The sequence below is a fragment of the Triturus cristatus genome, chromosome 7 (genome assembly GCF_964204655.1).
Source record: "Triturus cristatus chromosome 7, aTriCri1.1, whole genome shotgun sequence".
Taxonomy (NCBI): Eukaryota; Metazoa; Chordata; class Amphibia; order Caudata; family Salamandridae; genus Triturus; species Triturus cristatus.
Genome location: NC_140590.1, coordinates 1,633,403,371 through 1,633,416,839, shown reverse-complemented (window position 1 = coordinate 1,633,416,839; position 13,469 = coordinate 1,633,403,371). Strand labels below are relative to the sequence as shown.

At 50.8% G+C, this 13,469-nt stretch overlaps 1 protein-coding gene across 1 annotated transcript in view; it reads left to right on the top strand.

Annotated features, from left to right (window-relative positions):
* Positions 1–13,469, top strand: part of RGS19 (regulator of G protein signaling 19) — a 348,792-nt gene that overhangs the window by 82,244 nt on the left and 253,079 nt on the right. The window contains exon 2 of the mRNA XM_085619668.1: positions 11,002–11,106. Coding sequence (XP_085475794.1) covers positions 11,002–11,106 — 105 coding nt within the window. The remainder of the gene's footprint in view (positions 1–11,001; positions 11,107–13,469) is intronic.

Sequence of the window (13,469 nt, the reverse complement as noted above, 5' to 3'; positions counted from 1 at the left end):
ATACGGTGTAATTGGACGGGCAGCGGCGGCACGCACCTGAGGCTGGAGGGCCCAATGCCGAACTTGCATGTAGCGCAATCTGTCCAGCTCCGTCAGGCCGAACTCCTGGCGGAGTTGCTGAAAAGGAACCACTCCTTCCGGGCCATAGATCTGGAAGAGTGCCCTGCAGCCCGCCTGCACCCAGTGGGAGAAAACCCCCGGCTCCATCCCAGGGGAGAAGTCCGGGTTGCCCGCAATGGGCGTGAGCGGCGAAGGGAAGGTGGTAAGGCCCCGGGTCTCACAGACCGCGTCCCACACACGCAGGGGGACCCGCGTAACAAAGGAAGCGTAAAGATTAGCGGGGCGGTGCGCGCGGCGCAGGAATGGAACCTCTTGTAAGGTGCGGCCCGCCACTGCCTGGTCTTGGAAGAGCCAATGTTTGTCGGACTCCCACCTGCTCCACTCCACCAGATAGCGGAGCTGTGCCGCCTGAAAGTACTTACGGAGGTCCGGAATGCCGAGACCCCCCGCTTCCGGAGCAAGCGTGGAGAGGACCCTCTTCATGCGTGGCCTGCGGCCCTGCCAGACAAAGCGGGAGATGTCAGCCTGCATTTGTCGTATCCAGCCCACCGGGGGTTGGAGTGGAAGGGCCCGGAAAAGATATAGTATCTGGGGCAGCACCGTCATTTTGACCGCCGCGATTCGCCCCAGCCAGGACAGCAGGCCCTTGTTCCAGCGGCCAAGCTCGTCCTTGATCTTCCTGCTGAGGGAGGCATAATTGGCCGTAACCATCTCCGACAGTGTAGGCGCCAGCAGAATCCCCAGATACGGCACCGTGGACGAGGACCACTGCATGGGGAAGAGCCGTTGAAGATCCCTCCTGGTTTCCGCAGCCAGGGACACGTCCAGTGCCATCGACTTGCTCATATTCATTTTGAAGCCGGCCACCCCCGCGAAGGCGTCCAACTCTCGGAGGCAAGTAGGCAGCGACCTCCTAGGGTCGTCCAAAGTCAGCAGGACATCGTCCGCATAGAGACTGACGGTGTGGACGTACTGGCCCATCCGGACCCCGACAGCATCCGGATTGTCACGAATCCTCTGAGCAAACGGCTCCATGTAGAGGGCAAACAAGAGCGGCGAGAGAGGGCAGCCCTGCCGCGTGCCGCGCTCGATGGCAAAGCTACCAGAGCTACACCCGTTTACCCGCACCGACGCTGAAGGATGCTTATAGCAATTAAATACCATGGTGCGGAACTTATCGCCGATTCCCAGTTTCTTAAGGACCCGCTCAAGATACGGCCAGTGAACTCTGTCGAAGGCCTTCTCTGCATCAACGGACAACAACATCCGCTCCCCCGAGATCCTTGAGGCCTTCTCCAGAACATGTGTCACCCTCTTGGTGTTGTCAACCGTCTGTCTACCGGGCACAAAACCAGCCTGGTCCGCCTCCACCAGGTCGGGGAGGTGTGGACCCAGCCTGGCTGCGAGAATCCCCGTGTACAACTTGAGGTCGACATTTAGGAGAGAGATGGGCCGGTATGAGCCGCAAAGGGCCCGGTCCTTCCCAGGCTTCGGGATTACCGCGACCGTCGCCCTCAGGAGATCCGGAGGGATGGCTCCCGGTGCGGAGAAAGAGTTAAACAGCCGCGTAAGGACAGGGGCCACAGCCGTGCAAAAAGTCTTGTAGAATAGCGACGTGAACCCGTCCGGGCCCGGGGCCTTGCCATGTTTCAGCCGCGCAATAGCTGAAATCACTTCCTCCACATGGATGTCCCGCTCCAGGTGGTCAGCCTGAGCCGGGTCCAGTACCGGGAGGGTCACCGACTCCAAATAGCTATCGGTCTCCCGTGGCGGGGAGGGCTCCTCAGCATACAGCGCCTCGTAGAAGCCGCGGAAAGACTCCGCTACTTCCGCGTCCCCGGAGACAACCCCCCCGTCCGCGCCCACCAATTCTTTCACGACGCTGCGCTGTTGCGCGACCCGGAGCCGGTGTGCTAGGAGCTTGCCACATCTGTCCCCCCCAGTGTAGTAGGCATGTTTCAAACGTAAGGCGGCGTACTCCGCCCTATCAAGATCCAGAGCCGAGAGGAGCTTCCTCGCTGCCTTCAACTGCCTCCAGACCCTCGGCGCTCCCGTACGGCGGTGGACCTGCTCAAGCTCCCGAACTTGAGCCGTCAACTCATCCCTCTTCAGTTGTCGCTCCTTATTCTCGGCTGCAGAGATAGAGATGAATTCCCCCCGTAGGACGGCCTTCAATGCCGCCCACTGTGTCGCCTGCGAGGTGTCAGTGTTGCTATTGTGAGTGAGATAGTCCTGTATGACCTCCCCGATGCGTTGCACCACCGATTTTTTGTGTAGTAGTGTGTCCCGGAGGCGCCACACCCCCCGAGAGGGGGAGGCCGCCGGCCACTGGAAAACGCCGATAACTGGAGAGTGGTCAGACAGGGTCAGGACCCCGATGTCCGCCGCCGTGGCAGCGGCACGCATCGGTCCACTCACCAGGAGGTAGTCCAGCCGTGAGTAAGTGCGGTGTGCGTGCGAGAAGAAAGAGTAGTCCCTATCCGTGGGGTGCAGGGAGCGCCAGAGATCATGCAAGTCCATGTCCGCAATTCGGGCCTTCCCAGCCTGGGACAGTTCCCCCGTCTGCGGGAAGCGCTGCGCCGATCTGTCCATCCCAGAGTCAAAGACAATGTTGAGGTCTCCGCCCAAGATAACGTGTCGGTCCGGGGAAGCAGTGACATCCACCAGCGCGGAGTCTAGGAAGCGCTCCTGGTGCTCGTTTGGGCTATAAACGGAGCCAACCGTAAATGCTATGCCTCCCAGGCTCATGCGATACGCAAGGAGCCTCCCCTTCTGTTCAGCACACTTATGCAACACCTCCCCCCGAAAGGAGCTCGCTAGGAGAATGGCTACCCCTGCCGTCTTGTTCGCTGCCGAGGAAAAGAACTGGGTGGGGAACTTAGCAGAGCGCATCCTGTGGCAGTCTCGGGGCAATAAGTGTGTCTCCTGCAAAAGGCAAATGTCCGCCTGCGTCCCCTCCAGCAACGACAGGATCGCCCTGCGCTTCACCGGGTTATTCAGACCCTGAACATTAAGGGTCACTACCTTTAGGCCCGGCATTCCTCGCAGGGATCGGGAGCGCCATGCAATGGGTAGGGAATCAGCGGGTGGGGCGCGCGGGGTCGCAGCGCGGGACAAGCCAAGACAAAGCGGGCAAAGACAACATCGGACGGGACCTTCCCAACCCCAAAACAACCCCCTCCCCCACCCAAAACACAACCTTGGCAACTAGCCATCCCCAAACTCAAACACCCCATAGTCTCAGTCAAGCCCCAAAACGGGCAAGTCCGTAGAAAATAGCAAAGTGGACGTCCAGCCACTCACCTCCGCCCGCTCCCCCCCAACCCCCCCGCCCCGTGCCAAGCATGTTAAGAAGCTAAAGACATCTCCCCCCGGAGTGTATGTTAGGCCGTCAAGGCCACGCTAGAGGAGCCGATCGAGTCCCCGGCCGCCGCCCTCAGGGCGTCTGCCATGTCCGCCCTAATGGTAGGGGAGTCCGGGCGCCCTGCACTGGTCGCTGAGCGCCGCCTCGATGACCTCCGCCGATTCCGTCCCTCCGAGGACCTCCACGACGGCGTAACTCCCTCTTCCTCCGCTGCCGTGAGCCCCAGGACACCACAAATGTCTTGCAAGGAGCGTAGCTGATGCAATACCCCGTTCCACCGAAAAATCAAGCGGAAGGGGTGACCCCAAGAGTACGGCGTCTCATGCTCGCGCAAAAAGTCAGTGGCAATCCTAAAGGACCTGCGTTTCTGTAGAGTGATGGCAGAGAGGTCCTGGTACAGCGCCACCGGCCGATCCCGAAAGGTCAGGGGCTGTTTCCTGCGGGCTTCAGCCATGATACGCTCCTTTAGTGGAAAGTCGGGCAGGAAGGCCAGAATGTCCGGTGGGGGTGCCGATGGCTGGCGCTGGCGGCCAACCCTATGCGCCCTGTCGATGCTGATGGGAAAGTCCGCGGCCTCCCCCAGGATTTCTCGGAACAGGGCCCGCAGATAGCCCCCCAGATCGGACCCCTCATCCGCAGTCGGCACGCCACGCACTCGGATGTTGTTCCTCCGAGATCTGTTCTCGAGGTCCTCAGAGTGGGCCTGGAGCTCCACACACTGTTCCCGGAGGCGAAGAACGTCCTGCTGGAGGTGGACTATCTCCTCCGCTCGCTGTTGGCCCTCCGTCTCCACCGCCTCCACACGCTCACCTAGGCCCTCCACCTCTCTGCGCACTTCTCGGACCTCGCTGGCCACCTCCCGCTTCAGTGTCTGGAAGTCCTCCCTGAGGAAGCTAAACAGTTCCTCCATGAAGGCCCTCGTGACGGGTGGCTCCCCTCCAGTCACATCCGCCGGAGCCCGGGAGGGCCCCGGCGAGGGCTGTGTCCTGTCCCGCAAGTGCTGGGCCCTGCCAAGCATGTCCGGCAGAGTACGGTCCCCTTTCTTCGGGCCTCCTTTCCCAGCCATCGTCAGCTCCGCAGTCGGGCCCCGATCCAGGCGCCCCAGAGATGCTCAGCCGCCGGCAAGCACTCGGGCCGGGGGATCCCCCACAAGTGAGGTCGCTGCGTCACAGGTGACAAAATGGCGGCCGAGCCCGGTCACCGTCAGCCGCAAGAGCTAGCGTGAGACAACCAAGGGGGCCGCAGCGAGGGGGTCCCAACAGCTCATCCCTCCGGTAGTCAAGACAGCAATATCGGGAAGTCGTGTGCAGCCAGCATCCAGGGCTCAGCGGAGGTCGCCACCACTGCTCCTTCGGGGACAAAATGGCGGCCGGGCGGAGCAAGCCACACCGACTAGGCCCGGCGACACCCCCGGGGCCTCCGAGGTGCCCCGCCGTGAAATAAGTTCCACCACCGGCCCCCGTTAGTCACGCACAGGGGGCCAGATGATCCGGCCCCAACAAGGAGTCCGCCGTACCTCGGCTAGGGGTCAGGGCCTCCGCAGTGCCAGGTGTCGCCGTCACCAGTCCGAGTGCCGGGGCACCCGTCCCAAGCCCTCCACACCGTCGGGCCCCTTCCCGCCAGGCTCCTTCAGTCACCGTCGAGCGGCGGGCCAGATCCCCTCCAGACCGCAGCTTTCAGCACCAGGCCCAACCGAGGCGCCCGGACAGCTCTCCAATACGCTCCGCCCCTCGGGCTCACCGCCGTCGTCCCCTGATCTCAGACGAACTTTTGGGGGGGTTCCCCCGGGGCGATCCGGACCAAAACAGCACCAATGTGTGCCCCTGATGTTCCGCCACGCTCCTCTCCCGCGCCGAGCCTCAGCGGGGGGAGAAAAGCATAACAAAAAGGCTTTAGCTTGGCCGGGCCGGAGGAGCTACGGGAGGAAGCGTCCGCTCACCCCGCCATCTTGGCCACGCCCGTTTTTACCATATTTAAAGTTAATTGTTGCAGACAATTTAACAAACCTTTTGGAGGTTAGGAGAGTTTTATTAAAAACAATTGTGAGGAATTGTATGGAACAAGGGGATTACGTACCTGAGGAAAACATGGCCCAGCAGAATTTCACTATCAGCCCTCCACATGCATTTTGGGCGGCAGGTCCACAACCAGCAATGAAGTGGGTGGAGAGGAAGGACTAATTTGTGAACTATATGAAGGCTGTGGATGAGGCCGGTAAGATGAAGGCAGAGCAAATGAAAAGAATTGTGTTGCATTCACTAGGGCCGGTGGGATTGAAAACTTATACTCGCATTCCAAAGATGGTTACAAGTGGAGAAGTGAATGTTTTTGAGTCAGCTTTAAAAGATCTGGGCAACTACTTTGCACCGAAGGTTTGCATTGGCGTTGTGCGTTACAAATTCTTTCAAAGGAAACAAAACAAAGGAGAATTAGTGGACGAGTACGTAGATGAATTAATAAAAACTGGCCATTGATTGCAAGTTTGGAAGTCTACATGATGACTTTATACGTGATCAATTGGTCATGCATAGTAATAATTCAGCGATTCAGGAACGTTTGTGGCTCAATGGGGATGTACCGTTGGAAGATGTTTAACAATAGTTCGGAAGGCAGAAATGTCTGAAAGATGTGCAACAGAATTAAAGAATGGGACAAGGATACTAGGGGTGCCCTCAAGGCACAGAGCATAGGCAAAAGTCAAAGCAAGCCGCAGAAAAATGCCTGGAAGGAAAAGAGACCGGAGGAGGGAAGATGTTATTGCTGCAACAATAAAGAACACCTGGCGTTCAGCACTTATTGTCCTGCGGCAAAACAAAAATGCAGAATTTGCGGGTTAATTGGGTATTTTAGTAAAGTCTGTAGGAGAAAGAAAGGTAATGTTAAATGTGTGTTGGAGGAGGACAGTCCAGAAACTAGTGAAGCTGAAATGGAGAATTCAAAACGGGAGTGTGTGAAGAGTTTGCTGGGTAATTTTGTGATAAACCTCTCAGATGGCTCAATGGAAGGGAAACCAGTGTGTGACATGTCGATAGGGGCTGTATCTGTTAAAATGTTTGCAGATTCAGGATCACCATACACAATAGTAAGCGAAGACGGTTGGAAAGGAAGATTTGTAAGTAAAATTGGACAACAGTTGACTCCCACTGACGTTAACCTAGTGAGCTTCACAGGAGAGAAAATTAATATGTTGGGTTTTAGGTGGTTAACATTTTTATTCAAGGGGAGATCAGCAAGAGGGAAACTCTATGTGGCCAAACTGGGACCATCAGTTTTAGGTTAGATGGACCAGAAGAATTTGTATATTATCCTGGACCCCAATAGCAAGGAGAAAGTACTTATTGTGGATGAAGGTAGTAGGATGGGAAATGCTACGACTAAGGATTTTCCAAAGGCTTTTGAAAAGCAATTAGGTGTGCTGAAGTAGTTTGAGCATACTATTGTGCTTAAAAAGGATGCTGGACCTTAAGTGCACAAGGTGAGATGGATTCCGATCTTAATCAGAGATGAAGTGGCAAAAGAGTTAAAAAGGCTGATTGAAATGGGTGTGATTGAAGAGGTGGAAAGCTCTGCATGGATTTCTCCGGTGGTGGTAGCACGCAAGAGTAATGGAAAAATTCTTTATGCATTGACTTGCGTCACTTGAACAATAACATTGTCATTGAAAGGTTTCTGTTGCCAAAGATCAATGAGATGGTATCAACTTTCAAGGGAGCAACTTGGTTCTCCACCATTGATCTTTCAGCGGTGTACCGCCAGGTGATGCTTACGCCGGTGTCCAGGAAACTTACAGCATTTATAGCACCATATGGTTGCTATCAATTGAAACGTATGTCATTTGGACTTGCATCAGCAGCTGCAGTGTTTCAGCGGCTAATGCATAGTCTGTTTGGGAAAATGGGTGGAGTGATTTTCTTCTAGGACAACTTCTTGGTTTCCGCTAAATGCAAGGAGGATTACAATTGCAAGTTGAGGGAAGTTTTGGGAGTGCTGCAAGAGGTAGGTTTGACTGTGGAGCTCAGTAAGTGCAAGTTTGCGCAGAGGAGTGTATCTCATTTGGGACACATAATCTGTGAGGATGGTGTGAGACCCAAGTCCTCATTGGTTAATACTATTGTTGGCACATCTGCATCGACCAGGACGAAGTGAGATCCTTTTGGGGTATGGCCGAGTATTGTGTGAAGTTTATCTCCAATTTTGCCAGTAAGGTGTTTAACATGTGTTTGTTGCTGAAGAAGAACATGAAATTTGAGTGGACCACTAATTGTGAGGCGGAGTTTCGTCAGGTCAAATCTGATTTGGAAAGAGTGACAGCTTTGAGTAGTTTTGACCCGGATTTAGAATGTTAATTGATGACTGATGCCAGCAACAAAGGGCTGGGAGCAGTTTTATCACAGAAAAGTGTGGATGGCTGTGAGAGAATCATTCTGTTTGCATCTAGGTCGCCTACAGAGAGCTGATATCCTATTATTGAGAGGGAAGCGTTGGGTTGTGCCTGGGCTTTGAAACATTTCGGTGCTTTTGTCTGGAGCAAGTCTGTCACCATAGGCACTGATCACCGACCATTGGTGAAAATCTTGACTATGGAGGGGAGCGTAGCAGCGTCTGCCAGGCTGGCAAGGCTTTCATTGAGAATGAAGGAGTATGTGTACAAGTTGGTATATGTGCTTGGAATAGAAAATGTTGTGGCAGACTGTTTGTCCAGGATGCCAGTTCCGATGGACGAATGTGTGGATGACCCGTGGGGGGATTTTAAGATTGCTTTTGTTGAAGATTCTGGGGAGCCAGCAATCAAGAAGACAGAATAGGTTGAGGAACAAATGAAGGACAAACATTTACAAGATGATTTGGGCTATTTGTGCAGAGGATGGCCTAGGAAGGTTGGCGTGACAGAAGATTTGCGGCCCTTTCGGGAGGTTAGAATGGAGGTGTCTGTGGACAGAGATTTGGTCATGAGAGCGGACAGAGTTGTGCCACCGGAGGTAGTGAGAAACCAGGTTTTGCAACTTTACCATTAAGGGCATTTTGGAGTGGTTATAACTAAGACTATTGATATGGAAGTTTTCTGGTGGCCAGGTGTGGCCAAGGCCATGGAGAGGTTTGTGAGAGGGTGTGATGTATGTTCTTCAGCGGACAAGTCTTTGAAGACTTTAAGACCACCAATGAGCGAGGGGTTAATTCCAGATTTACCGTGGGAATTTGTCGCTGTGGATATTTTTGGCCCAGTAAGAGAATTTCAGGAATATGGTATAGTTGCCTTTGATTTGTTTTCTAAGTGGCCAGTGGTAGAAATCGTAGAGAAGGTGGATACTAATACTGTTCTTAAATGTTTCGACAAGATTTTTGTCGGTCATTTTACTAAGTGATAATGGAGTGCAATTCACATCCGAAAGTGCTACGTGCTATTTTGAAAGGATTGGAGTGAAGCATAAGACCACGTCCCTTTATAACCCTAGTGGTAATGGCACAGTGGAACGCTTTAACCGTGTGTTAAAGGGTGTCATTCAGGCAGCTATGTGTAAACAAAAGAGCTGGAAATTGGAGATACAAAAGGCTGTTTGGGCCTATAGGATGACTACCCATGATGCAACCGGATTGTCTCCTTTTGTCCTTATGAGAGGCAGGAAACCCAGATGCACATTTTCTCAGGCATGGCTTTCAAATGGAATGGTGGAGCAATGGTCAGCCAAAGCAGTGGAAAACAGATTGAATGAAACGCAAAATAAGAGTAAAGTATATTATGACAAAACCCATGGGGTGAGGGAAGTGCAGGTGAGAGTTTGTGATTGGGTGCGAGTGAAGAAACCGGGTAAGATTCCTAAAGGTGAGAGTCGGTTTGGAGCACCTCAAGAGGTTTTGGAGGTTCTGCGCAATGCTGCGAGGTTGAGAGATGGTAAGATGTGGAACCTAAAAAGTGTGGCTATGGGACCTGTACAGGATTTTGGTGTGGTTCTGGTAAAAGCATTGCAAGGAAGTGGGTGGAAGGACACGGAGTGGGCGGAAGATATTTTTTAACAAAGTACTGTACAATCCAGTTTGGCATCTGATCAAGTTGTCAACAGTGGAGAGGAAGGGGTGGTGAGGAGCGGGGAAGTCTTGGAAGGAGCTGTTGCATTGGGGGTGGTGAAATCTGTTGTGAACTACTGTGGTTGTGGAAGAGGGTGTTAGGGATGGTGGCAAAAGGAAAAGGGCTCTTCCTGGATGGTTGAAGAAATATGTAATGTAACTGTTTTCCATATGCTATTTTTGTAATTCAGTGTCATGGTTACTTTTGCTTATAAGTCATTTGTATATTATTTTATTGTGTTTGGGAGGGGGGTGTTGTGTTATTGTTTTCTCCTTTTGGAGCGAGGCATAGAATGTATGTTACGTTCTACTGAAAGATTCCAGTCCGTGACATTCGTTTTACGGGAGGTCTTGGAGTGGATGCTGTGCTGCCTGGCTCCTACCTCTTCCTGATTGAATACTTAATAAAATCTCTTGAAGCGGATCTTCTTGTAGTGATTCCATCATAAAAATTATGTCCTAAGCTTTGCATGGTGTGATGAAGGGTGAGTGTTGTTTGACAATTTGGCATCAAAATGTTGGGGTCATTTTATGTATTGTCATTTCATGACAAGCCTATTGCAGTACAGCACTTTCAAGTAGTTCATGGTTGAGGTCTCTTCCGGGGTTGGACTTCCAGGCCAGTGTCCAGTGATGAAACTACTTTTACGTCAGTGTTCATGGGTGACACCAATTCCCAGTCAGCTTTCATGGGTAAGATCACTTCCAGGTTAAAGTCCATGGGTGATGCCATTTCCGCAGAGGCACTCCAGCCCTCGATCCATGGATGACATCACTTCTGGGGCAGGACATTCAAGGTGAGGGCACAATGTAGAAAAGGGGCGTCACCAAGCCTTATACTTTGTTGATAGAAAAACATGCTACCACCTTCCACCCACACCACATATTGCTACCCACATCAAAAAGTCTTCAAAAACAACCTTCAATCATTGGCTCTTCCTCTGTCCATGTTCTAACCACATTCACATTCATTACCACAGTTCAACCCCTCTTCACAATCCACACTCAAATCAGCTTTTATGTGCTGGTAGGATTAACTTCATGGAAAATACCCTGATGATACATGCTATATATATAAAATATCAAAAGTCCAAAATATCAATCTTAAACAGGAGACAGGGAATACAGATTATGTTCTTTGCTCATCATCAATTCTCATCAAAGTAAGTTATTAGGTGACACTGAAAAGTTTATAAAGTTGACGCCGTAACTTGTCAGTGGCTGACTGATGCGCATGTGTGGAGTGAGCTCAGATAAGGAGCAGTTTGAGATCAAACAGATGGGTGTAGGAAGTTTGGGCATGTTGAAAAGTGGAACCATTTCAGATGCAAACTTCGAAACTTTTTCTACCTGTGAGTCTTATGCTTCTGTTTATAATTTATAATGCACAAAGCAAATGCCAGTAACGGATGGGTGGCCTGCTTCGGATTGCTTTGGGGTAGTATGGTGTACAGTATAATATGTCTAGTCTCTTTAGCCAGTTGAGCAATCTGATGGCTTGAATGTTCTCCCAGTGCATTAGGCTGTCAGCCAATACCTGCTGGTCGGGGAGGAGTCCGTACCCATCGTACCGCTGGCTCGTGAGCAGGTTGGGCAAGATGAGGGACCGTGAACTCAGGGTGAGTAGCTCTTAGTCTTTCCCCATCTAACCGTGCATGTGAGCCTACAGTAAAATAAGAATGAGAGTGTAGCCCTCACAGGCTGGCATATGATTAGATGGTGAGCAGGGTCGGACTGGCCTATAGGTCAATCAGGCAATGCCCAATGGGGTGGCCTCCCAGATCCGTGTGTAGACCGTTTTTTGGCTGTTTGTGCTGTTTTGGCCAGGGCATTTTCTACTATTGATTTCCCTGATATTAAAACAAACTGCCTGCAGCAAGCTTAAATGCATGCAGTCTTCTACACCTTGTAAAACACCTATAACAGCATGCCTTAACAAATAAAAAACTGACCCAGTTTGAAAACATGTGCCACTTTTTAGCTTTCTAATTCACTAATGGGGGCCACTTTTGTTTTGGTGCCAGGGCCTATTTTCTGTCCCAGTCCGACCCTGATGGCGAGGCACTGTAGCCAGCTATCCTTGTACTCAGCCGCGATCCATGCAGGTAAGAGCGGTGGGGCCGGGAGGTGGGGAGATTTTGCCTGACGATGACGAGGGACATTGTTTAGTTAATTTTCCCTCGTCGTTGTCCGTCGAAATCCCCTCCCACCCTGCCCTAGGGCTCTTAGCTGCACGGGCCACGACTGCTTGTCCTGCAGACCAAGCACGGATGCTGGCATGACAATCCTTGATGATATTTTATATACGATCCCTATTATTTATAAACATATTTATTTATTTCCTTATTTATTTACATATTTAATTATTTATTTTGGATAGTTTGAACCGCAATTTTGCAGGCATCGCTGCACTACCTTGAGGGAGGGAGGCTGGAGGTGGAGTACTAAACAAAAGGAGTGAAGCCATGACTGCAGAGCCCATGAGTCATAGAGTGCATTCTCTAACAAATCGTATAATACAAGGGCACCAGAACCGATGAATCATAGAATACATCTGTATCATTTCAGGGAATAAAGGGCATCGGAGCCCAGGAGTCATAGAGTACACTCTGTAGCCCGTCGCGGCTCCAGCAAGTAAGCGTGGTGGAGCGGGGCGGGAGTTGACAGACGACGGAATAGGGAAAAATAAATACATAAACCCTATTCCGTCGTCTGTCGACATCCCACCATGCCTCACCGCGATTACCTGCACCAGCCGCCGCTGACTGCAGCACAGGCTTCTCCAATGAGTAGCTTGTAAGCTATTGGTAGCCCTCCAGTTACCTGTAAAGTATCTTGCCTCTCTGTAACCCAGCTTACTAAATGAGAATTTGTTGCTTGGTTGAATTACTAAATGTGTACCAAATTTGAAAAGTATGTATTCGACACAAATATGTGTGTGCTTTCAGAACTTATAAGCTGGTGTAAGAAGGAAAATGGTTGAATTTACACAATATATTTCAATGTTATATTTGAGTAATAAATCATGCTGCGTTGAAGAGACTTACAACTAATATTACCATGGCAACAGGAGCACTGCAGCTATGGTTATATTGCATTACCCAAGTGGAAGCATTCCATATTGGCGAATTGTTTTTTAAATTACTGGTGCCATCCTTGCCTGATGCCCTGAGGTGCCCACTGATGGTATTCTTGGATATGCTGGCCACTAATGTAATCTTGTTTGATGTGATAGTAGTAACTCAGGATGATTGTCATTGTACATAAGTAGCTCTTATGACAGAAAAGGTGCGAGACCACCAGCTGTAGCATATAGGGAAATAAAAGGCATGAGAGCCCAAGAGTCATAGAATACATACTGTAGCATATAGGGTAATACAAGGGTATCAGTGTCCTTGGGTCTTGGAATACATTCTGTAATATATAAAGTAATACAAGGTTATGGGAGCCCGGGAGCCTTGGAATACCTTTTGTAGCACATCGGGTAATAAAAGGCATCAGAGCCCATGAGTCATAGAATACATACTGTAGCATATAGGGTAATACAAGGGTATCAGTGTCCTTGTGTCTTGGAATACATTCTGTAATATATAAAGTAATACGAGGTTATGGGAGCCCGGGAGCCTTGTTATACCTTTTGTAGCACATAGGGTAATAAAAGGCATCAGAGCCCATGAGTCATAGAATACATACTGTAGCATATAGGGTAATACAAGGGTATCAGTGTCCTTGGGTCTTGGAATACATTCTGTAATATATAAAGTAATACAATGTTATGGGAGCCCGGGAGCCTTGGAATACCTTTTGTAGCACATAGGGTAATAAAAGGCATCAGAGCCCATGCGTCATAGAATACATACTGTAGCATATAGGGTAATACAAGGGTATCAGTGTCCTTGGGTCTTGGAATACATTCTGTAATATATAAAGTAATACGAGGTTATGGGAGCCCGGGAGCCTTGGAATACCTTTTGTAGCACAT